General features: G+C 38.1%; 1 protein-coding gene across 1 annotated transcript in view; it reads left to right on the top strand.

The window, feature by feature from the left end:
* Positions 1 to 27011, top strand: part of IMPG1 (interphotoreceptor matrix proteoglycan 1) — a 51403-nt gene that overhangs the window by 17817 nt on the left and 6575 nt on the right. Inside the window, exons 5-13 of the mRNA XM_062488598.1 lie at positions 273 to 340; positions 1337 to 1422; positions 2472 to 2618; positions 3949 to 4007; positions 5683 to 5703; positions 7109 to 7362; positions 8817 to 8893; positions 9726 to 10227; positions 26038 to 26603. Of these exons, the coding sequence (XP_062344582.1) occupies positions 273 to 340; positions 1337 to 1422; positions 2472 to 2618; positions 3949 to 4007; positions 5683 to 5703; positions 7109 to 7362; positions 8817 to 8893; positions 9726 to 10227; positions 26038 to 26603 (1780 nt within the window). The remainder of the gene's footprint in view (positions 1 to 272; positions 341 to 1336; positions 1423 to 2471; positions 2619 to 3948; positions 4008 to 5682; positions 5704 to 7108; positions 7363 to 8816; positions 8894 to 9725; positions 10228 to 26037; positions 26604 to 27011) is intronic.

The following is a 27011-nucleotide window of genomic DNA, read 5'->3' as shown; positions in this document are numbered from 1 at the left end:
ACTGATTTAATCTCTGTGATCCCATCCCTCTGGTGGCATCGATAAAATTTGTCACAAAACCTCATGAGCAGGTCCCTGACAGGATTTGTAGTCCTTATGCTGTTCCACTGCCTATTTAATCAGGCCACAAAACAGTTTATTAGAGGAAACTTCTCTCAATTAAGCTACACTTAATATAGGGATAATTTCTATATGTTTTTGATTTTTTACACTTTTGTCATTGCCAGTACAATACGCGGATAATTAAATCTCTCATTTTATTTGATTGATAGGAAAGATGAAATATCAGCAGACAAAACAGGGGGCAAAAAGGTGGAAGACATTCCCTCCATTTCTACAGGTAAAATCAAATCTGCTTATTCTGTGTCTGCCTGTTGAATAAAACTGCTAAGGCAAATGATTCTTAGGTTTTTAGAAGGCTATAATTCAATGAATGTTGTAGAAGCATGACAAGTTTAGTGGAGTGGAAATGTTTCAGCAAAATAAGCTTTGGGAAGAAATTATTTTTATCTCTTTACAATATAAGTGCTACTCAAATGTTGTATTCAAAGTTTGTCTTCAAATGTATGTGTTTACCTAGTTTCAAACAGATAACATAGGGTTAAAAATACCATTTAGCATGTCAACTACTGTATTGTGTTAACCAAAAGAAGCAAGCAAGGCAAATAAAGACTGGCAAGCAAGAAAGTCAGAGTGATACCAAGACAATAAATTGATCAGATCATTACAATTCGGCCTACCAACCCTGTTGTGCTCTGAAATTCTTTAAAATAATGTTAGCAATTCATGCAGTGATAAAAATCTGTAATATGATTGTGAACATATCTTCTTATGAAATGTAACAGAATCTTATTGGTAAGCACTTGCAGCATGGTAATTTTGCCTCTAGGTGGAAAACTCTGTCAACATCTCTTGTTAGTTTAAATTGAGCCCTAAAGAAAAGTGGCTGCCCTAGAGACAAAGATCTCAATGGCAAAATTAAGCTTAGACACTTGGTGATACGTGATGTGGTATGACAGGAAATGACCAAATAGTATTAACTCACACAATTCCATTGATGCATAGTCAGTGCCATTTTTGGCTTCAGTCACACGCATGGCACACCACTAGTGTCTGACCTGGAAGAAAGCTGTCTGTTGTATAAAACACAGCAGCTTTACCCACATCCTAAGTCTTGGCCACCTTCCACTAGCACAGGCTTGTGCTCAAGCACACCCTCCTGAGGGAAAGCTGCTCCAGTGAGCTGACACTTGACCAGCACACAAAGGGGAAGACTTTTGGTGTACAAACTCTTCTATCCTGACTTTTCTTTCTTTCTTTCCCCCCTCCACCACAGGCTCTCCTGGCACACCCCTCTCTCCATATTCACCTAATGGCACATTGCTCAATGAAATTTTCAATGACACGAAGACTCCTGTGAAGGTGAGGGCAGCCTGTGTTCCTACCCACTTTTTCACTCACCTTTGCCTTTTGAGCCAGCTAACAGGAAAGAGGAGGAAACCTTATGAATAGTGCTTAAAAACAATGAGTGCTTCCTTCTGTTTCAGCTAGCAGACTGAAGGGGTTTATTAGCATCTGTTATATACTGGAGTAGGGCATGATGCTTTTTGAGTATATATAAAACCAAACACAAAAGCATGGCAACAAGCTTTTAGGCAGTTTTCATTCTTTTAAGGGGGGGCCTGATGCCAATTTTGCACCATTTTGTATCATTGCTCTTCATTAAAGAAAGCCAAAAATGCATACCTGCCAGGCTTTCCACAGCACAGGAGACAGGACTGGGACTCCCTGTCCTTTCTCTGCCCTGCCAGCTGTCAGGGGGTTCTCCACTGCTGTCTCTTCAGAGCAGCCACACAGCAGGGCACTGGGGACTGCCCCTCTGCACACAACAGCACCTGCTGTAAGAGATACCTCTGAGACAGGGGAGGGGTGCTGGGAAGGGATTTTGTATTCCCTGTCCTGGCTGCTGTGGTCTCAGCACAGTCGTGTGGCCTCACAGTGGAGGGAAAAGCTGCAAATACTGCTGGGAAACAGTAAACAAAATAAGACGACTTGTAATAGCAGCAAAGTCAACTGCACAGAAAAGGTATATCATGGGTAGGGATAATTCCATTTTATTATCAGAAAAAAAAAATGCAAACCTCTGAACGTGAAACAGCTATGTGACTTTATGATGATGGAACTAAGACTTGGTAACAGTCTCTGTGCACAAAAGGCTTGATTTCTTCATCTTCATTTATGCATATCAAGGGCAACTCTCAAGTAATAGAAACTTGTTTGCAAACACAGAAGAATTAAGCCAGCAGATATACCTAGCAACTTTCACATTTTGTGAAATATAGTTCAGAAAGTTATTTTGAGGATGGGCTTAAAAGGGAACATTTCTACTTATTAAATACTGAATTGTGGAGGGGGAAAAAAATCACTTAGTTTTATTTCCTCCCTTTTTGTCCTTGCCTTTTCTTTTCCAGGAGCTGGGGACAAATGCAGTCCCTGAACTGCCTGTGGAGCAAATGGTGGAATTCAGTGTCACTCTCACTGATCAGGAGTACACAGCTGAACTCAGTGACCCCAACTCCCCAGAGTATCAACAACTAGCTGCCAAATTTCAGCTACAGGTAGGAACACCTAGTGAATGTTAAAATCATGACTTTCTACCTTGGCTGAGGTTCATACTATGATGTTACTTTCCCCATGAAATAGGATTAGAATCTACTGTCCTCACTTTAAACAGGCCATTCCTTTTTTTCCCCAAGACCTTCACGTTTCCTTCACGTGCAATATCAGCTCATTTAAGCCATCTATTCAGCCACCAAGCTAACAAGCCAACATCTTTGACATCAGTAGAAGCCTCAGATAACTGATGAACAGAATAACTTTAGGAATATTGTTCAGACTTAATCAGGAATTCATGGGCAGCACTTTGTCATAATTTAATTTCTACAATAAACCTAATGAGAAATGTAATATAAATGTTAAAAGTAATTAGCTACTGTTGTCTGAGCTATTCTTCAAAGGACATACACTCATTGAGCATTACCATGATTTATGTAAGAATTGGAACATCTGTGGTATTTTCTTACAATTAATAATATTAACTGAATGTTCAGCTATCAGTTTAACTGATAGCAGTTAATGACTTGAGTTTCCCAAAAGGTTTCCGTAGTAAAATTAACTAGAGCCTCTCATCAGTTTCGTGAGCATTCCTTAGTGGAAGCTATTTCACTTTCCTGGTTCAGTTCCAGATATGTGTAAAAAAATGGTGAAGGATGTACTGGCAGAGATGGCAAAAAAATGGTTTCTCTGAAGATTTTCAGTATTACCCTCAGACAGAAGTGCCTGCAGACATTGTTTACTACACATATAAGGTCAATTCTATTCAAAACCATGTAATTGACTATTATTAACATTAGAATTAAAAATGTATTATTTAAAATGTATTTATTTTAAAATGTTAGTCTGTTTGTACAAGACAGTTAAAACTGTTTAATTTCTAAATTATTTGTCAAGTAATCTAAACCCATCTGCAGTTGTTTAATATTTCTAAATAATTACCAATTTACAGGTGACTTGAATCACAAAATTATTCATGAACCAAAACTGCTGAAAATGAGAAAACTGCTTGATTCATGTTGTTTAACTTGCTGCACTATGAAATAGATTGTCACTTTTTTGCATAATTACATTACTAGAAAAATAATTACATTACTAACAAAAGCAATATTTTGTGCTTCTTTTTGCCTATTAACAGGTAATACAACAAGTATATTCAAAGTAAATATTGTGTTTAAGCTGAGCAATTATAATTACCCAAAAGAGCACAGTTGAGACTGTTTCCTAAAGCTCTTGCTGAAATATGAAAAACATTGTCTAAGTAGTCAACTTGTGATGGCCTTTTAGTCATAGATCTTATGCTGATTTTTTTTTTTTTTTTATGGTTGCCTACAGATGAAAAAAATATTTGAGAAACTTCCAGGATTCAAAGAAATCCGTGTGTTAGGATTCAGGTAAGTAAGAAAATGGGGCTCTCTTTTTTGCTGGCTCCTAGGGTTCTCTTCTTTCTTGACCTCCAAAAGGAAGAGACCTGTAGAACAATGGGGTGTGTATTGCTGTAAACATCAAGCAATTTTATGGGAATGTCATAGGGACAATACGGCAGGAAGTGCGAACACATCCTTAGTGAGACTATGAGCTTCTGAATTACTTAGTAAAAGTAGCTTTGATTCCCTGGAGCTTGAAGGATGCAATAAATTCTTTGAATTGTTTGTTAACAACACTGTATTAAGCACTTTTTTTAAATGACAAGATAAAAAGAGTTAGTATTATGGTTATTTAGATGACAACTTTTTTGCCCTTCATAAGTCACAGTGAAGGTGCCTTGGCAAAAGTGGGCTGCAGGTGGATACATGTTCACACATATAAAACTTTTTCAGTAGTTGTTTCTCAGTAAAGTTGTGTTCTGTCTTGCCATTTGTTTTAGCTTTATCTTCCTCATCTGTTTCCTACTAACACAACATCTTGTGTACTTTTTCAATAGAGAATCTATAGAGCAGGGGGAGGACATTGCATAAAGAATCAAGTGAAAAACAAACAACTAATAGTAAGAAACAGCAAAAAGGGAGGGGGAAGAGCAGGGGAAAAAGACAAATTTATTTGGTCTTATGGCACAGCATCAGGAACATTCAGTACTTCTAATATTTAATACATGTTGAAAAACGCTCATATTGCAATGCAACTTTAGACAAAAACATCCTTCTTCCTAGCATTTCTTTCTGCAAAAATTGCTGGGGAAAAGGAGAGAGAAGAGCCAAGTAGTCTGAAAATTAGTTCCTTATATTTTTGTATTGAAATTAATAAAACAAAAAGCTGTCTACTGCAGTACAAGCAGAAAAATCTGTAGTAGCATCTCATAATTAGAACTTGCAATACCTAAGATCTTTAAGTTGTGGCTCCAGGAGGTCTGGGATCCATTTTGGTTTCATATCTTGGACTTAGCCAGTATGAAAGAGCATTAATCATTATGGAAGATTTGGATTGTTTCTCATTATCCAGTAATTTAGTCAGCTGTGGGAGTTACAGATCAGCAAAGATGGGTGTTGCTGTCCATTCTCCCTTGGCCATAGTACAAGGTATTTTAGCAGCATTTCTCTCAAAGCAATGAAGAAAGACAACATCATAGCTATCCTGGAAAAGTCACCAGGGAAAATAACTGGGCATTGCATGTAGAAGGTCAACATAGGCATGTCTTGCAGAGGTAATTAATGGTTCAAGTTAGCCCTGTGACTACAGCCTGAGTAGCCATCATGTGTGGTAACCATGAGCATGGAAAGTACTGCCACAAGTGCCCACTGCCACCACAGAGATCAGCCATGACAGGGCTCAAACTGCACCATTTGACAACGGAAATAGGAAAGATGATATTTCAAACTGCCATGGTAAAGTGAAATTCCTCCTTCCCCTCCCAAACCATGGTCATTCCCATTGTTTGGAAGGGAAAAAGTGAACTGATGGAGAGTAGACTGTCATTTTAACACAGAGATAAGAGTTATAGATGATACATAGAAGATAAATTGTCAAAAGATGGTTGTGATGTGTGTGACTGAACGATTCACCAGTATTCATGAATCTTTGCTTTTCTTTTGTAATCCTTTTTCACACTCTATATTCTGCGATGAAATGAAGACAGAAGAAGGAGAAAGATGGGTAATCTTTCTGTAATTCATAATTAATAGTTTTATAGACTAATTATAATAATGATTATTACTAATTTTGTGATGTACATAGATAAATCAGTAAATGTCTTTATCTTGATGTGACAAAGTGAATTGGTTTTGTTTTGCCTAAGTACAAAATCTGTGATATGAAGTGCCATGGACAGCTTTAACTTTAATTTAAATGTTTCATGTAATCAAATTGTGTCAGGATGTCTACGAAGGAAAGAAAATGTTTGACCTAAGAAAATTCACATTCATATGACTAAATATTTATATCAGCCATACACTGAAAGTGAAAAATAAGTAGGGAAACTTTTAACTCAGATTTTCATTTTTGATCTGCTGTTTCCTAGCTGTATTCCCATGTATACAGTATTTCCAATAAGTATGTAGAATTTGATTTGTTATCTCCATTATCAAGCCAGATAGAATAGCACAGAGTCCAGTTACTAGCTTGATAAAATGCAGGTAGATTTCCACTGCTATTACAAACAGCTACAGAGTCTACTGTTGTTGCTGCTTAAAAGTGCTACTGGGGAATAATCTGTCTAGCAGTTTCCCAGAATTTCTCTTTTGCTCATGCTTTAAAAGGAAGAATTGTCTAATGTGTTTCCTGAATTCTTGCAATGTCATATAAATGCAAATACATAGCAAATACTACATAAAGTGAAATTCTCTCTATGCTTATTTGACACTGTAAAAAAAGTAACAGTGAAATAGAAATGTTTACAATGTACTCATTATTTTTAGTTTAATTAGGTGTATTTAACATGCAGGAAAAATGATGTATTAAAAATGGTGAATATTTGAGGCTTCTGTTAAACGTGAATGTCTAGGGAGAAAACATACACACCCATTTGGACTAGGAAAAGCTAACTCCCATCGTGAAAAAATGATTTGCTTGCCACATTAGCCTGCTGTTCTTCGAAAAAGGGCCAAAAATCATCTCAATTGTGATAAGATTTTTGCTTACCTGCAGTTTTATGAACTATCTAATCCCTTTTCATAGGTTCCTGAATAATTAATGCGTGATTATGGCTTCTAATAACCCCAGCATGCATTTATAGCTGTTTGAATCAGTAGCCAAGGACTTCAGACTACTTTACCAGCTCTACAGATTTCTGAATAGTCAGATTAAACCAGATTATGTTAGAATACTTTTGCAATTTTCTTCAATGTGTGAGTTTTTATTAAAAGTTATGCATAGAATAAAAGGGGTCAAGTGGAGGAAAAGTAATTTGAAGGTGACAGCCTCATTAGAAAGAAGCAAATTTGCATTACTCTTACAGAAGATAATATGCTATGATTGCACATTTGTTTGTGTGTAAAACCATTTCTCAGACAGTGACTGATTTTGCTGCTGTGGGCATTTTCTCCTTTCTTCCCCCTTGCAGATCAAGCAGCACAGTGGCACGATACGTGGTGAACTTTGAGAGAGATGGCTCAGAAACCATGGGCACAGCAGATGACATCTCAACTATTGGATCTAATAAGGTTGAAAGTGAAAAAATACCAATTTCTCCAGTTGAAGAGAGGGAAATATCAGCAACTAAACTGACAGTAACAGACCTTCAGCAGCTGGTTGCCTCTGCACTCCATGAAGACCAGTCCCTGCCAGTGGACCTTGGAACACTCCAGTTTACTGATGGTCAGTAAAGCAGGTGGCAGGTGTCAGGCACAAGCCTGAATCTTGCTTTCCCAAACTGATGCAATTTCAGTAGGTGTCCTTTGCTTCTCTAACACATTCTTTTCATCTGACATAGTCTGTTCTCTTTGGTGTTGTATAGCATCCAAAGGATATAGTGAAATAAGTTAAATTTTATAGTAAAATGTGTTTTTATAATTATACAGCCTAACTTGCAACCATATTAGAAGATTTTTTTTCTTGGTTTTTTGCTTAGAAAGTCTGGATATTTTGCACACTAAGATTATGAATAGGAGAAAAATAAAATAAATACTATGAATATTCACTCCATCCTTTTAACTTCCCAGTAGGGATAGTTTCCTTTCTTTACCAAGGAAAAAAAATGAGATCTGCCTCTAACATAAAATTAGCTTTCAGAATGCTCTGTCTTTGTTGCAAGCAAGCCATCTAATCTCTCAGCAACATCAGAGAGATCAACACCTTAAACAGCATTTGACCCCAAGATAAAATCAGTAAAGATGTGTTTCACTCACACTCTGAAACAAAGAGGGGGAGTAGAAGAAAAGATGGGTGTGAAAGCCTCCAGCAGAAGCTGAAGGTCTGCACCCTGTTCAGTTATCCAGCTAGTAAATATCCCTTTCTAGTTCCACAAGGGTTTTTGTAAAGCTAGCAAATTACTTTTGGAGAGATGTGTTAAAAAGGGGGAAAAATAATTTAAATTTTTTCATATGCGTACTTACTGAAACAACCTCAAAATCCATACCGAATTTTAGCTAGAGTGTGTCATTTGCAAACAGCAGCGTTTTCTTGTCAAAAAAATTATTCCGTTGAACTAATACTTTCTGTAAGAATAAAGTGTCATATCTTAATGTAGATTAAAAGTCCAAAGAAAAAAATTTAGATAGAACATTTCAATAATAAATATTTTAATCAGCTTTCTCCCAGTAGTTAATTCTAATAAACAATCTTGGAAAAGCAGTTTTCATGCAAGTACTTTAAAGATCTCCTCTGAGAGGTGGAAGGAGCAACTTGAGCATTAAAGCCAAAATACTGACTTTAACAATGGTGTGGACTCAGAGTAAAACTGGAATGACTTTAGGCTTAATGAACACAATATAATGAGTCATCAGAGCCCATGTGGGTTTAACTGAGGGGCTCACACTTCAGATGATTTTAAGCATTCCTCCATGCTTCATCTCTCTGCAGACCTATCCCATTTATGCTAAGTAAAGCAGATGAATAATAGTGTATATAAAATGTAGGTTTCTTCATCATTGTCTTTTTGAATGGGAAATGATGCATTTTTGCATGAATTTAAAAGCGATTTTTTGATGGAGAATATTTTGGCACTTTTTAAAATTGAGTTTATGTGTTTGATCTGTTTTCAATGTGCTGGTGCTGAAGTATTCTGTGCTCTCTCTCTCTCTCTCTCAAATGTTTCTATCTTTTTTTTGCAGAAACTATTATACCACCTAGTGATTTAGACAATGATATCCAAGGTGTGGTCACTATTCCTCTGGCAGGCCCTGATTTGGTAGGTTAATAATGTTTTTGTGTTACTTCTCCACAGGAAAAGAAATTAAACAGTGTTAAGAGGTACATAAACATACAAAAAGTTTCTTATGCTAGAATAACATATATGCCTTTTGCATATGCTGCAAAGGTAAATGTTGTGTTGCTATACTGCAACAGAGATACTTTTTACAGCACTTAGAGGTGAAAATTACTGCTTGATTACCCTTCCCAGACTTAATTACAAAGTAAACAGTGCCTCATCACTTCATAGTACATCTTAATGGCAGAAAGAGCAGCTTACAGGGCTAGTTAAGATTGTCTTTCTTTGACCACTTTTAAAATTACAGGCACTATGATTAAGATCACATGCACATGCCAAATATTTTACACATCCTATTACTTCACAGTACCTTCCAGTATCTAAAGAGGGTTTTTCCTCTACAGGGAAGCTGGAGAGGGACACTTCATCAGGAGCAGTAGTGATAGGACAAGGATAATGGGTTCAAACTGAAGATGGGAAACTTGAGTTAGATATACAGTAGCTATTCTTTACTGTGAGGGTGGTAAGATACTGGCACTGAGTGCCTGGGGAGGTTAAGGATGCCCCAGCTCTGGCAATGTTCCAGGACAGGCTAGATTTGGCATTGAGCAGACTGGTCTAGTGGAAGATGTCACTTACCACGACAGAGGGGCTGTGACTAGATGAGCTCTAAGGTCCCTTCTAACCCTATCCATAATATGATTCCACATTGACTTAACTATTTGCTAGTTCATGTGGCTAAAGATTATTGCCTTTTTAGCAATGAAACCCAAACATAATAATGAAAGCTGATCTTTTAAAACTTTTTTAGGAGGAACTCCCACTAGGTTATCCAAGTCCAGCAACAGCGGATCACAGAGGAGATGTATTTGTTGGTGAATTTACAACTGAAAGCCCTGCTCTAAGTGAAGAGATCAGCATCCCTGAAGAATTTAATAATTTTATTACATCTGAACCTGATTTTCCTACAAAACCCTCCAGAGAACCATTTCAGGACAGATATCCATACACCCAAGTTATTGCTACCGACCGCCCAAGTTTCACAGTGCCTTTCAGTGCTCTGGGCAGCACCAGCAGTCCTCCAAAATCAGAGGATTCCTATTTGCCTCCCCCAGCAGATGATTCTGCTGGCAAAGACTTAGTCACTGATGGCTATGAGTCTCCAGTGGAGCTGGCTACTGCAGGAAGCTTCACCACACCTGATCTGCTGCCTGCTGCAGAGGTGGAGAGTGCAGCTGAGGAGAAGGAAGAGCTGACTGATGTAGCAGAACCTCCTTCCAAGGAAGCTGACCAAGACAGCCTGTCTGGACAAGGTACAACACAAGAGATTTTTGTGTAAGAGAGAGTAGGAGAAGTGCAGCTGCTGTGACGCATACAGTCACGTGTCAGAGCAGTAAATATTCCTTTCAGTAGTGACAGAAAATTTGCCTTCATAACCAAAGGTGGAAAATGTACATTTCTGATGGCCTCTTCAGCAAAATCCTAGAGTGCCTTAGCTCAAGGTTGTCAAACCGAACAACAAAAGCCTAAGGATAAGGATCACTTAGTACAGAGTATTAGGGTAAAGTTTCAAAAAGGTAGAGCAAAAAGACCAAAAAGCAAAAGGTGGAGCAAAATCGAAGGGAAAAAAAATGAAAGTTCTAGTTTAATATTAAAAAAAAAAAAATTCTTAAAACATGGAATGTAAATTTCTTTGAGCTTTACAGTTGTGGATGATAGCAGCAAGAGTAACATGACATAATTTCTTCCAAGCAAAGAGTACTATGGCTCAGAAAAGCCATATCTTTGTACATATTCTTACATCTTCTTACAGGTCTGATTAATGTGAAAATTTTTTAAGTTATCTGGTTCCTATATTTGTTTATTCCATTTCGTCCATGCAGTAGGCATGGAGGCGCCCATCTATATGAGGAAAAATACATAATAGAAGAAAAAAAGATTATATATATATATGTGGAAACACGTCTGGGTAATGCAGCCTTTCAAATGAAAAATACATGATAGGCATGTTTCTCACAGCTGATCCTGCAGACTAAAGAAGGTTCAAAGACAAAGTAGGGTCAGCTTTAGGGCACAAATTAGGCTTTCTTCCAGAACAACAAAATATCTGTAAGGTTACTGCTTCCATCACCTCCACCAGCAGCAACAAAGCCGTACGAGACGCAGGTAACTGAACTGTGTGGGGCAACAGCCTCCACCAACACAACAGCAAGAGCTACAATTTGGAGGAGTTGCCCTCCATCTGTCCTAGCTCTTGTCTGCTCCCTCTCCAATCCTCTTCCCTAGCCTGGCCTTACCATCTCAGTGTTAGGTCAGTAAATTTTAATTTTATTTACACTTTAAAGCCTGTGCTTCCTGTGTAAGATGAAAGAGGTCACTACAGGCACAAGGGGGGAATTAGTTCTTGGATATTCATATGTGCTTTGTCTCAGATTTTTGATTGACTCTCTCCACAGAAAAGCAGAGGGCAGGTGAACATATCATGGGAGTCAGCAAGATTCTTTGATGTCCCCACATAGTCTCTAAGCAGTTCTAAAAAAGATCTGCAGAGGAAAACAAACAAAAGGCAAATTCAGGGCAAAATTCCAACAATATGCATTAGCTCGCACAATGACACTCGGTGTTACTGGATCTCTAAGAATGTCATACTTAAAGCTTGTAAGTTTGCTCCCTGCTGCAGGAAAGTTCCCTGTTCCCATAAGAGGCTCTACTCTGTCCCAGCTCAACCAGCTCCCTCCCTGGCCAAGCCCTGGCCTTTCATGACCCTCTTGTACTTGAGAAGTCTCTTGAAGTGAGAATAGCGAACCTTCCTTTCCCTTTCAAGATGTTCCTCCTTATCCAGCATGTCCAAAACCAGCAGGAATGGACCCTCATCCCTGCTGCCTGGCCACATCCTGTAAGGCAAATGGGATGTTTGCAGAGCTGATTGGAAACGCTCCCTGCATGGTGATAACATCCTTCACAATGGACCTGCCTGGCAGAAGTGTGGGAGCGGGGAACGCATCCATGCATTGTACAGCCCACAGGATGGTTTGGCTGGATCCAGCAAATCACTACATGGGCATTTTAGAAAGTAAAGGTTGTGAAAGGTGACACCTGGGAACGCACAACCATCAGCTCCTGATTGGGAAGAGCACAGCATATTTCACGGCCGTGGTGTTGCAGGGTAGTTAATGCACTGAATATAAACTTCCCATCCTAGAATTTTGCCTTCATGCACAGAGCTCGGCAATGAGAGAAAAGCAAATACTTTATGATTAGCAGAGTGACTTGAAGTTTAGAAAAATCACTTCTTACAAAAATCAGTTGTCAAATGTTCCCGAAAATAATGTTTATGATGAAAAGTTTTACATGCACCTATTTCCAAATGCATGCTGAGAAGTCATGTAGTGCTACTGATAAAAGCATAGCATACCTTCAAATAACATTCATTATAACTCTGAAAAAGTGTTACATTTGCAGGGAAAAGAAAGTCATGCATTTTTCATTCTCTTCAATCATTGTGCTAGGGGCTCGATGTCATAAAAACTGCATAAAGTCACATATCTATATCCCAGTTTCTTAAATACATCTTGCCTATGAGCTCCAAATGACTGAAGGGAAGAGGCAGAGCCTTTAACTCACCTGTACTAACCCCTTAAGAAATTATTTACTCCATATTTAGGTTAGAACCTGTCAAGCTGCAAAACAGAACATAATTTAGAGCTGTAAAAAAAAAACCTCCACCAAAATAAGGCACACTATCTTGTTTCTCCTTGTTGAACAAAAGTTATGTCTAAAACAAGCACCAGAGTATGAGAATTCCATCATTATTTCTGCAGCTGAGTAAAAGGAGGGAAAAAAAATTGTTCCCTGTCTAAAAAGTAGGGATACTGTATTAGCAATGACTCAAAGCTGTAGCTATCATATTTTCTTAAAAGCTTACAGTACACAAAGCATACTGCATGCTTAACAGTCAGGAGAGCTGTTGAAAACCGATTTATTGAGTTTTTAAAATGTATGCTCTTTACTCTTTAAAACTTTTTCCCTTTTTAAAGCTGTTTTTTTTCAATTCTGGCAGTCCTGCATATATGGTATTTCCTGGAGTCTTTTATTTCCTGATATATTGCACATTTCATGGGAACTGATGGAACTCACTCTGGAAATTCAGGTTTTATTAAAGTCAGCAGTATTAGTACTATTAATTTTAATATGGCAAATAGAATCTACCTTGTACAGAATATTTCACACTTTGTTCCTGGCTGCATTTCACAGCTGCTTTTCTTAGTAAAACAAAACTGCTATTGGTATGAAATGGCAGGAACTACTCAGATGGTTCTGTGTAAGGTTGGACAGAAGATTAGGGTTCAAACAGTTGTCTGAAATTCTACTGTATTAGTTTTCAGCCATTTCCCCACCCTACTGTCCAGAAGATGGAGCATATTTTCTTCATCATATGTTTAGAAATTTAAATTCACTCTTACCATGAAAGGAAAAACTGGATACCAAAAATAACACAGTCTGAAGTTCTTTTAGGTATTAGCTCTGTTTCAGAGATGGACTTTATTGCATTGGCTGTCACACATGTGTGCTGTGGGCTGGGTATCTCTACAGACTCTTGAATACTGAATGTCTACATTCTACACCAACTACTTTAATTGTGCCTGCCTGAGGCCACCGAGCAAGTAATAAAAAAAAAAATATTTCACAGCTCCCAAAAAGATAATCAGCCTCAGCCTCAGGCACATAAATATAGACAAAGTTCTGCATACAACACTTAGAGAAAGGTGAGCAAAAACAGGTGAGGGATGAAGAGTCCATGAGAGGTGTCCTTTTCAGCCATGCAAGAATGGGATTTGTCAGGTGTGGGCAGCCAGTGGGAGGGATGGGCCAGGAGCAGGAGTGGGGCCCCTTTCAGACAGTCCTGTGACAGAACATTCTGCACAGTGAAGCTGTCCATGGGCAGCCAAGAGCAGGACAGTGAGGATTATAGTGCCCTGCTGATGGCAGCTACTCCACCCCTTGCACTAGTCCAGAACCAGCAGGAAGGTGTCAAGCTGTCCTTAAAGTAAGCCTACTGTTCTGAGAGTTCACTATAGAATTAGAGGAAAGCCTGTGATATAAATTTCCAGAGCTCTTATTGAAAAGTTCTGAAATACCTGCATCAGGTGTCACTATTTCAACATATGACACTTCAAAAAGGCTTTTCTTTGTAGTAGCAAGTTTAAAATCTTGTCTATTTCTATTTTCCATTTACAATCAGTACAAAAAATAAAAAAGCTTTCCCCCCCTATTGTCTGAGATGATACCTGACCACTTTTCTCTAGCATTATTCTATTTTCTTCATATTTTTCATCGTCTGGAGTTAAAAGTCATTAACATTTCTTCTGTATGGTTAAATTTCTTCTCTTTGCAGTCTTTCTGTTACTGTCTAAAAAAGTATGACAATTCAGAAGGGAAGCAATTTATGTAATGTATTGGACAGATTTTATGTCAAAAACCAAGAAAAATTTCAACAGTAAAACAGGCAATAATGTTTGGCTTTCTAAACTGTAAGAAGAAATTTAATTTTAATTTGTTTTAATTGTAGCTACTGACAAATTGTACAGTCCAGGTAAATGCTTATCCCAAAATCCTGGCCATCATGGAGGAGGCATTATTTCTGGAGAAGTTACTGCAAAACAAAACAAAGCTAGCAGTAAAATCCATCATCTACTCAGATGGACTGCACCTCAGTTTGACTATCCTGGGTCATCCTCAGGCTCTCAAGAAAAACTCTGGAAGACAAAGACTCTGCAGGGTTTATTGCAGGGTTTTTTTCTGTGAGAAAAAACCACTGATAAGGAGTACATGATGGTGACATCTTGGTATGTGTAACTGATAAAAGCCTCATTAATTATTGCCATAATTAATCTCATGCTCACACAAACCTGCTGTGAGCTGTTCCTGTTAATATTATCCTGCTACCCAACAGTAATTAGGTGGTACACTCTTCACTCAGTCTTATTTCCAAGTAATCTCTAGGAAAAAAAAACCTGTTTTTTTTTTTTACATTTGTGGATTCTTTCCATCTCTGGTTCATTCTCAGCTGCCTAAGTGCTGTCTTTGCTTAGCACAATTTTCTATTTGGCATAACCAGCAATGTGACAGAAAAGAAAACCCCGTTGTTTCTTGCAAGAACCTCTCTGGATGTTTCCAGGATTGGAATTCATCCATTCTTCATGCCAGGAATGCTCACCATTTTTTTCACATCGGTGGATTTAGAGGGTAAGAGCTCTTCTGTTCCCTTGAATATTTTTTTGTTTTCCTCATGTTTCCTTGGATCATAAACTGACAGGATTTTCTTGACATTTTTCCCCATCAGCTTCTCTCTGTGCCCTGCTGCTTGTCTCTTGCTTCTTCAGATGTGCAGAGTGCTTTTTGTGAAGGTTGCCTGACATTTGGAGAAGTGAACAGGTGGGTCTAGCAATGTCATTTTCTCAAGCACTTTATACAATATTCAGTAGTCTGGAAGTTGTCCATAAATTGAAGATGAGGGTGAATAGAGGAGTTTCAGCAGGCCCACATTAGGATATGCTGGATTGAAGGAAAAGTTGTGATCAGTTAGAACTGCCTACTCAGAGTGTTTCTGAACAATCTCAAATATATTAGAATAAGTTATTAGCATCTGGTCAGAATTTAATGACAGCATTCTGCCCAGCTGTCTCTGTGCTGGCTGGGAACAGCAGGAACAATTGGAATAGAACAAAATCTACATGACATCCTCAAAGTATACTTAAGAATGCTGAAATGAAATTACTAATCTAAGTGAAAGAATTTGAGAGAAAGTGAGCACTACCTATTTTTCCAATTTAACGCATGACTTGTTTAAATTATTAAGCTATCCAACCACTTCTGTTTTACTTTAAGGTTAAGCTTTTCTTCCTTCAAATATTATTTCTTATTTATGATCCCCCAAATACACAATACAAATCAACCAAAAAAAGTGATAATTTTCTTTAAACTCAATTGGTAATTCCAATGACTTATTGAACTGACTGTGTGAAAACAATTTATACTGCTGCTAAGAAAATTTGCTTATCCAGATGAAAATCTTCCAAGCCACTTGTATAATGAAAAAATGTAACAGCTCGCTGTGCACCTATGAAAATAGCAGAAAGATAGACCTCAGTGCTCCACCACTTGTTCTGTCACATTTTGTAGTCAAGCCTACAAACCACCCGTAATTCTTCCTCTTTGTCAGAGTGCATGAAGGAGCTCTCCCTCCAGGAGGGATATATATGTGCTGCTGCATGTGGTCTAATTCCACTTTGTTCCAGAAAATTAATTTTCTTTAGAACTAGGGGCCTAAAAACTTATTTGATGCAGTTTACAATTTTTAGACATGACTGCAATAATTCTAATTGTCTAATAAAGTGGAAATAAAAAAGGCAGAAAAAAGTTCAGAATTTGAAGAGCCAGTATCACAAATAATTTCAATACATTAATGTCCGGAATAAGATTAATTTAAAACCCCTGGCCTTTGCAATAATACAATCAGAATGATATTTTAAAATAAATAATACAGACTTATGTGCTGGGAGTGTAAGGTTAACATTTGCCATGTCATAAATGAATGAAACTAATTAAGTTTATATGTCATGTACTCCAGTTGGAACAAATATTAGGCAAAGTGGCACTGCTGAGACTAACATGCCCTAAAAAATGTATTTCCCTCACTTATTAAAAATCCTTGGTCTTGCTAGAAATGCTGGGTTTGAAAAAAAAATTGTTATGATCAAATGATAGTAAAACTTTCTAAATTATTCTCTCTCTCTCTCTCTCTCTCTCTTTGGAGAATTCAATATCCTTCCAGCATAGGAGAGTCCACTTGACCTCAGACTGGAAATTTTTTTAGTCTGTTCCTTGTTAGAGAAAAACACGTGCCACCTGCATTGCACTGTCATAGACAAGTTGTAACTTGGGTGCCCTGAATCACCTCTGCCCCATCATCTGCTCCATATCTCAATGGAATTTTGTATCTCTGTCTATAGAAGGGGCTTGGCCTTCCAACCCTTATCTTCTCAGCCATCTTGAGATGCCTTCCATAGGTAACACTGATGCTAATATTAATTTAAGCTACTTGTCAGTCAGCTTGAAAAATGTTATGGTGTTTAAAACTACTAAACAAAAATACATAAAAATCTTAAATGGAGACATATTTGTAATAATGTTTGTACTAAATTTAAGGTGATTCGTGTTTCTGAATATTTATTTACAACTTAACCTCCTGTTAGGGGTATCTTATACTTTTTGGTTTTAATTGCAATGTCCAAGTAATTTCTGACTTTTGGTTGCGATAACATGCAATTTTATTTCCATAAATAATATTAATTTAATATTTCTTTCACAATTAAACTTCCTATAAAGTTCTGCAGAGGAAAAAAAACTAAACTCAATTTCAAGCAATGATATCTGGTTGTAAATTGAAAGGAGACAGAAGTTTCCCTTTCATTCTGTTGAATGGTAAGATCATTACATGCATCAGTAAGAACATGATTAAACCAAGCCTGAATGCAAAATATTTCATTTCTTCTTCATTTTACCGCATTTACATGTGTGGGTTTCTCTTTCATTCTACCCCAGTTTGTATACTTTTTTAAATTAAATTATTGTAGTATATTATTTGTAGAATAATGGTGCCAGTAACAGAGTTTTACAGTCAAAATTTTACACAGGGTCAAACATTCCTTTAATAACCATCTTTATTGCCATGCAGTTTGGAATAATGGATTTTCAAGCAGAGTTGGAGCAGGGAATTTTTGGTACAGAAAAGTCTGCGGGGGCTGACTGAGAAAACAAAAAATATTATTCATGAATGGCATCTTCATTGCTGAGGATTCAAGTTCCTAATGGCCATCTTTCAATAAAAATTGCCATAGTTTTAATTTCTCTTTCTAGAGATTGAAAGAAATAAAGTTGGAAAAAAAATTTAACACATTTCAGTCCTTTCCTCTAAATATACATGTAGCTTAGAGCAGTGGCTGAAGCCCTGATTAAACTTGTCTTAGATAATTAAGATAAGACCAAAATTCCATTCTCATCCCTATGCTATACCATCTATATCTACACCTATACCCCTATATCTTCTTCACCATTTCAGAATCAGGCACTGACACTTCAAAGTGAAACAATAAATTTACAATTACACTGAATAAATCTCAAAGAGCTTCATAATATGCCTACATGATACGGCACAGCTTGAATAAAAAAGTGGGGGGGGGAAAGTAGTGTGGCTTGAGGAGAATGCATGCCTAAAACATCAAGGTGATTTTAATGGTGACTATGTGGCAGGAGAGGAGAGGAGAGGAGAGGAGAGGAGAGGAGAGGAGAGGAGAGGAGAGGAGAGGAGAGGAGAGGAGAGGAGAGGAGAGGAGAGGAGAGGAGAGGAGAGGAGAGGAGAGGAGAGGAGAGGAGAGGAGAGGAGAGGAGAGGAGAGGAGAGGAGAGGAGAGGAGACATCATTACCTACAGTTACAAAAAGTAATATTTTTCCCCTGCTGATTAAAAAGTTTTGCCCTCTTATTAACAGTTCTTTCAAAAACTACGGCAAGAAGGTTAGTGTTAGTAATACTTAGTATTTCTTTCACAGGGAGTGAAGAGAGTATCTTATGGACAGCTCACTAGTAGTTTTTTCCCTATTTTTAGTTTCCCAACATACCTGTAAGTTCTATGAGCAGTTAGAGTAACCATGTTTCATTTTTGTACCGTCACTGCTACTCAACAACTGGAAAAGTTAAATGAAATTTGGGTACCTTATTCCCAACATTTTGTTTGACAGCAATCCCAAATATTCATTTAACTGTTGTTTTTTTGAAAAAATAACTTATTGTATAAGACTTCTGCACCCCGGTGTTACATGAGGGTCTCTTGAGGCTAATGGCTGTATGGACAATTTTTCTGCAATTTTATATGGGTTTAACACTGAGCATTCTGCCTGTCCCCTGACAGCAATGCTCTGACTGTTCTGGGATGCTCAGCTCCACAATCCAAGCACATTTAACAAGCCAAGTCTGCACTAAGGCATTTGGCCTAAAGTCCATTTCAACATCAGTAAGACTGAAATGCATTCCTGCAATGAAACACAAAGCCAGAAGGCTCTTCCCACTTAAATATCTCCTTCTATCTCTCTCTCCCAGAGTCACGTTTTCCCTTTCATAACTTTGAGAAAAATCAGACTACCTATGTCCAAGACACAATTTAGAAGACCGAAATTCTCCTCATTCTGTAACTTTCATTCCATGAATTGTTTTCTCATACAAGTGACTACATAGTACAAGGGGGGGGGGGGGGGGGGGGGGGAAGTATATTTAGTGTTTCTTGGTAAGTCTTAAAGTGCTCATTTGATGATGAAGTTTTAGGAGAATCACTGGTTCTGTCTAATTTCATGTTTTTCTTTTATGTTTTAGGTCCTTGGTCAACACATTACTTGCATTTGTATCATGTAACTTCTATTTTGTTTCTGCTTCTACCATTTTGTAAACTAATAAACTTTGATACCACAAAACTTTTTGATGTGTCCCATTATCTACAGAATCTGACTTTTTCTTGTTGCACAGTTGAGAAAATAGAGAAAATGGGCAGGAATTTATAGAGTACTTTAAGTTCTGAAGGATAAGCATTGTAACTTGTCAGGTTTTGTTTCCAAACATTCCAAAGTAAAATAACTCAAAAAGAGTATTCCAGGTTTTCCACTTGGGGTCCTCTAAAACTGTTATGGTGTCAAGCAGCAGTGTGTGCAACATTTAGATGGATGTCTCTTTATGTTTCCAGGTGTTTGTAAAGACCCAGGCTGTTTCCACATAGATCTCACTGTTTCAAATTAATGAAATTTTTCAAATTTAAGTGAGAATATTCAACACTGGGAGTAAGAAATGTTAAATCCTCCTGAAGCTATTGTTTTAAGCAATAGGTTTCTAATCTGGTTTTGATTCTATTCCTTTGTAGAAGTGCATTTTTCTTTGCAAATTCACTTGGGTTTGCTTCCAAGATTAGCATGGTAAATTTCTTGTTTAATATATATTTTAATATGATATTACTATGGTAGCAAATGGTAGCAAATAATGCAGAACTTCAATACGAAATATCTTATAATACAAAACAGTATGGTATCCCTGGCATTTTTAACATATTTTCATGTAAATGTACTTACAAATCCCCTTACTTCACAAGAGCATTTTAATCATGGTTTCATCATTTTTCAGTGAAAACTTTATTTAGAAAACTGACTTTTAGAGTGCTTGAGCACTAGTATGCAATTTTATCTGGCAATCTCAGTAGCAGATGAAGTAAAGTTCCTGTAAATGGTGAAAGTGACTTGTCACATTATGGAAATAACCTACCACTGACCTACTGTCCATACAAGGTACCTGATTATAGACCTCAACTCTCTGTATAATCTCATATTCTACTCAGAATTTTGGGTATGCTTTAAACACCAGCTATTCTCATATTGTTTAAATTTTATTTGTGTTTCTGAAACACTTAATGCTCTAAAACTGCTGAAACATAAGAATGCCAAAGACAGTCATTAAGGTTCAATATCAGTTTCTCAGTACATGAATTTGACACAGGTCAGTAAAGTAAGATTACACAGTTAATAGTTGTCTGCTTTCTGCCCACCTATTGTACTTAAATTATTAACTTGAAGTCAAATTTTTTAAAAAAATATCAAACGTAATGATTTCATTGTTTCAAATCTTTACAGAAAGAGTATTTTTCAGAAAACTTTTAATTGAAGTAACAGCAATCCTTTGAAAAACAGCACATGGCAAGCTGAATTACTATTTTCAGCCATGCCATTGCCAATGCATGTGAAAATTATAATCAAAGAAAGATGGAATTTTTAATCTCCCCAGAAAGTGATATTTCAGAGGGCTCTTAAAGGTAGAGTAACCAAATATGAAGTTGTTAAAGGCAGATGGATCAATCAAAATACTGAGCCTCAGGCATTACGTAAAGAGAATTCTTTATCTCCACTGAAAACTTTGTATGAGTTGAGTAAGACCAGCTAACTTGCACCAGTGAAATGTTTATAGAAGTCAGACTGTAGTGAACTGCATCATTCTCCTGCTCTCAGGCAGACTTGTCTACTGTGAGGGAAAAGTTACAGAACAATAAAAGTGGTCAGGGCTTGGCTTTGCTCTTAATGGTTTGCTCTTAATCCTTATCCATCTTGCAGAAACAAGTGAAGAGTTCTTTGATTTTTATTTCTTCAGCCATTGCAGAAGTAAATAACATGACTGACCTCCCAAAAAGAAATTTTGGTAAGGATCCCAGTGAGATGAGGGCAGCATCACAGCTCAGTTTGGGAGCACACATCCTAAATCAAACACACAAGTCCATTGCCCTTTACAAATTACTTAGCTTTGCAGGAAAGTCATTGAAACAGGGTTGTCTGGTACTGAACAGAAGGTTGGCCTTGATACCCTTGTGGAGATAGCTAAAGAAGATCCTTCATTCATAATGAACATAGACAGGATTAGCATGTTTTGGTTGCTCAGTGCCCTGAATTCTGTAGTGGTTTAGATTTTCAGGTCTTGATTTCACAAATTTTATCTTAAAGTTTTCAGTGTCAGGTAGAAGTGAATAGACTTGAAAATAATGAGAGAAGATTACCATTACTAAGCAGTATTTTATTAAGATAGAAAATACTTTTCTTGTGACATCATGTGAGAATGAAATTTATTTGGATCTTTGATGCTGAGAACACTGATAATGAAGCACAGCTGAAAGGCATGGGAATTTTCAAAATAAGTAGAAGACTTCTGTAAGTTAGACAGAGCACCACTTTAGTGGAGTGAGCAGCAGAGCTAAAGCTGCACTCTCAGGCTGTCCTATGAAAAGTTAGACTACTCAAAGAGCTCCAGTGTGAATGCTAAGAAAAATGGTTAATAGAGAAGAGTTTTTTGGACTGGAGATGGAAGAAAGATGGTGTGCATTCCCAGTGAACTCAGGTTCCCTGGAGTCAGTGGAGAAAGAGTTCCATGGATTTATTGGACATTGAACCTCTGTTCTGGAGGGTCCATACAGACAGACAGAATGACAGCCAGACCATTGTGGCTCTTTTAGCTTGGCTTTACAGTTAGAAAGTTGAATGTAATCAGTAATTATGTGTTGGGAGACACTTGTTGTGCCACATTAGGTTAACGATCCTCTTCTCTTAATTCTCTTAATCCTCATATTGCTTGTGCCTAGTTAAAAATTAAAGGCCTCGAACATAAATTCAGCACTTTGTCTGCACACAGCAGTCCTGTGTCCAGGGATTTAGTGACATTTCAGGAACCAACTAAATATGTAAATTTGAATGCAGCTACTTTCTGTATCCATCTGCTACTAGTATCAGCAGAACTGCAGGCAAGGTGATTCTTACTCTAAGTTCATAATACTTACTCTGTATTATGAACCAATCTATTAACTGCACACTTTTCCCTTCTTTGGTTATTTCTTTCAGCCAGCAAGTATGCAAATATATATATAGACATTGTAACACTGTTACTTTCATTTACAGAACATATACAGAATACCCACCAGTGGACTTGGAAAATATGTTAGTGCTTATTATGCTCATGAATGAAAGGAAATGCCAGGACCTCTTAATGTATAACATTCTGGGCCTGCTCATTAATGCAAACCCACTAGGAAAATGTCTCATGGCAATTTGACCTTTCCCAACAATTACTCCTTATTCATAGTCAATTAGAAGGGTTTTCCTCACTAAAAAAATATATGAGGACCAACTAATCACATACCTAAAATAAAGTTGTTGAAATAGCAGTTGATTTTTTTCTGATAAGTCAAATCTATGTATTTCATTCCCACAGAAGGGAATAAATGCCTGTGTGAAAAACTCCCTTTACAAAGATTTACTGTAGCATGAGCACAGGAAATTGCCTCTTAATTTAGTGTTGTCACGTCTTTGCCAAGGGGTGTTTAATTTTTGATATAACACTCTCAGTACATTATTGTCCTGCCTTGGCTATCCAGTACAAGAAAACATATGGGGAGTTCAGTGAAAAACTTTGTGGGAGGATAAGGGGTGGCTGAAATTTGAGTTGCAGTTTTTATTGCAGACATCAGCTTTTAATTCCATTGTATTGTTTAATCCTCAGTGTGGCTACTCTGGGGATATATTTAATTTCAGTGCCTTATTTTGTGCCCTCTGTGGATTCCCTACACCTGAATGATAGTACTGTAGACTAAACTTTATGCTGAAATTAAATATGCTGAATTGAGGGTCTAAGTTTTCAGAGTTTGTACTTGTAGAGGTTTCATAAAATAGTCTTCTGATGTGAAAATCTCATCTACAAAGCAAATTGGTGAAGGTTTACAAATAATTCCTTTATGATGAACAATGTAAGTATATTTTGTGTTGCAAAATTTTCCACATTTTTGTGTGCATATGGATTTACAGATTCATAGAAAAAGTTTGTTTGGAAGGGACCTTTAGAGGCCATCTAGTTCAACCCCTTTACAATAAACAGGAAACTCTCTGGGCAACATGTGCCAGTATTTTACTAATCTCATAAAAAAAAGAAGAAAAAGAAAAAAGTGTCTTCTTTACATCTGGTCTGAAAATCAACATATATTGAAGTTATATATAAACCCAACATTTTAAATGCAATGGGCTGGGTTTTTATTTTACATTTCACAGACTAGCAGGTCAAGGGAGGTACTTCATTTCAACTCCACTCTTGTCACAACCCATCTGGAGTACTCAGTTCAGCTTTGGGCCCCCCAACACCAAAAAGACATGGACCTGCTGGACAGAGTCCAGAGGAAGGTCATGAAGATGGTCAGAGGGCAGGAACCCCTCTCTATGGAGACTGGCTGAGAGAGCTGGGCTTGTTGAGCCTGGAGAAGAAAAGACTCTGGGGAGAGCCTTACCATGCATTCCAGTAGCTACAGGGGGCCTACAGGAAAGTTGTTCAGGGATCTTTTACAAAGCCATGTAGCGACAGGACAAGATACAATGGCTTTAAACTGAAAGAGTGTAGATTTAGGTGAGATATTAGGAAGAAATTCTTTTGTGAGGGTGGTAAGGCACTGTAACAGGTCACCCAGGGAAGCTGTGAATGCCCCATCCTGGAAGTGTTCAAGACCAGGTTGGATGGAGCTTTGAGCAAGCTGGTGTAGTGGAAGGTGTCTGTCCCCATGGCAGGGGTGTTGGACTAGATAATGTTTAGGCTCTTTTCCAACCCAAAGCATTCTTTGATTCTGTGAAATGTCTAGGTCTTCTGTGTTTCATCCATAGTTCCTAACTTCTTAGGATTGAATTTTATTGAAGTCTCATGTAGACAGAGGAAAATCTTGGTAAAACCAGCTGCAAGTCATCGTACTGCTGATTTCAAGGTGTCACTTGTGTAGGCAAGTCTTGCAGCAGTAACACAGCACCTGCTAGACAAAGAACAGGTCAGTTATTCCTGGTTTTGGGACTGTTGCTGTGCCACGGGAGGTGCTCAGCAACCCTTGATGTGACCCCATTTACTTTTACTAACAGGAACCAAGACAAACTGCTGGGTCACTTGCTGTCTGTCTCTTTCAGCTGGAGACACAGTGGTTGGTAAGGACTGGCAGCTTATGAAAACAGGTGATACATGCTCAGAGATCATCTTGGTATGCCCTCAAGGCCTTTTAAGTTACTTTGCTTGTAATAAGAGGATGCCAGAAGACCTTTATAGTCTATGTATAGACCATATGTATTTATAAACACAGCTATATGCTTGTATATATCTGCTTCAAATGTGCTGCAATTTCAAAGCCACTTCAGTACATCTTTCTCCTGTAGTTATCTTTCTGAAATATAACCTGCCTAACAAATGCTATCACAAGCACATGCTCGAGCGTGTGCTCTCGTGCTGAGAGATGTCCGTGGAACTGCAGGCTCATCCCATCAGTAGATCATCCTGCATAATGCCTCAAGCACTAATGCTAGCAAAGCTGTTCTGAGTTCTCTTAACTGGTGACTCTCACTCCTTATCAGCATAACAAGTAATAGCAAGAGCTTTGTAAACAGAGAGCATCACCAGGCTTTGCTTTTCTAATCTGTCCATATCCTTAGTCAGACAAGAAGCATGAGGACATGGCAAGAGAAGAGCATCTGAAGCTTTTAATGATGTGAGGTGGCAGGACAATTGCCACCTCATTCAGTCAAGGATATTCCAGATGGAAAACTTTGCTCTCCTTTCATATTTTCATTGGCCACTGGGAGGAAACTAGCATGTAGGAAAAGAAAGAGTTCATCAGCAGGAGAAAAAATTCTTTCCTTACTGCCAATAAGTGATTTTGCCTGAAGGGGGCTGCTAAAAGTTCCACATGAAGAATGGTACTTTGGTACCGTGGTCCAATGGTCCTGGAAAAGGACAAAGTCACCAAAGTCACCAGTTTGGGCAGCTGGCTGTTGGTGGGGACCATCATTTATTGTGAAGTCATTGTGGCCAGGTAGGTGCAAGCTGAATTCAAAGAGTCATATTCCTGACACTTTAGATTTGGATTTCAGCTACAGTTGTCACATATTCCAGATCCATGCCAAGCCCCAATGGGGATATCATAAAAGTTCTGCTTCAGGTACAGTAGATGCCTTCTTAAGGTTTGAATATTTTTTCATTGCTGCTGTTGTCTTTTGGGTAAATTGGCACAGTTTGCATCTGGAGGGGCTGTACAGGTTTTTGTAATCCTATTTTATGAACACTGGCAAATAATAGCTTTAACTTTTAGCAGAGGGAAGTAGAATGACTCTGGCATACAAGTGTTCCAAGCAGAGAGCTCAGAGCTCCAATCTCCCCTTTCAGACAATATAAACTGATAGTGCGATTATGTACTTTCAGAGCAAGAATGTGCTTTAGAGGCTCAGGAAATACTTGCCAAGCATAGGTTCTATTAAACGCAGAACCAGCAGAAATCCCATCACTCAAACGTGTATGAGGTATTTTATTCCAGTAGTCATTCTTGGTGATGACATTAATGTTTTCATATTTAGATTCTGTTAAACTTATTGTTAAAAATGTTTCCGTGGTAATACCATATACACTTTTTTTTTTCCATGCTTGATGTTTTTATGCTTGCTTTCCAACATGGCTAATTTGGTTTTATCCTGTTTTCCTGCAGCAGTTAAGATCATGGAAGAACCAGAATCATCAGGTGATGACATTTTTGTTACAGCCAGCACTTATGAGAGGTTGCCTTTCTTCACTGGTCCCAGTGATGTCTCCACCATGCAGCCTGGAGCTGTCATTACAGATGTGCTGCCATCAATAGCACCGCTGCCTGCAGCCACCAGCCCATCCTACAGCCCCTCTGAGATCATCGAGCAGTCCCTTGAGATACCACATTCCTCAGTGCCAGCCCCTGAGGGCATTCCCATGGATGGCACTGGGATGGGAGTGCAGGACATCACTGCCGAGCTGGACCAGATGGGCACCATGAGCACTACAGCGCTGGACGAAGGGGAGCAGGGCAGTGCTTACATCCCAGTGCTGACCACTGAGCCTGCAGAAACCACCCCAGCACCCGTGCTGAAGTATGTCACTACCAGCTCCATGACAACTGCAGCCAAAGGCAAGGAGCTCGTGGTTTTCTTCAGCCTGAGGGTAACCAACATGCACTTCTCTGATGACCTCTTCAACAGGAGTTCGACGGAATACAAAGCGCTGGAACAACAGTTCATGCAATTGGTGGGTGAAAATCAACTTGAAGAACACATGTGGTAGTTGTGTACAGTTTAGAGGAATGCACTGAAGTGCACAGTATTTTAACAATACTAAACCTGACCATAGCTCAATCTGATAAGTTGTATTTGAAAGGATCCACAAGTCTGGGATGCTCTCAGAGTATGAAGACAGAGTTTATGAACTCAGTGATGAAAGATTTTACTTGATCAAGAGTACCCAGATCTATGCCTAGCATGTAATTTATTTGGATTTTTCTCAGATTCACGTCAACAGTATAGCAGTGCTGATTATATCTGAGGCTTGTGTCTGCTTGCTGCATTTAAAAATAGGCTTTTAAAAATATATCATAGCATAGACTGTGATTAGATATGGATTTTCTCTGTTGGTACAATAGGGCACAGGTCAGCTCAG

Source organism: Cinclus cinclus, chromosome 3 (assembly GCF_963662255.1).
Source record: "Cinclus cinclus chromosome 3, bCinCin1.1, whole genome shotgun sequence".
Taxonomy (NCBI): domain Eukaryota; kingdom Metazoa; phylum Chordata; class Aves; order Passeriformes; family Cinclidae; genus Cinclus; species Cinclus cinclus.
Note: the sequence above shows the minus strand (reverse complement) of the source record. Positions and strands in the feature narration are given on the sequence as shown.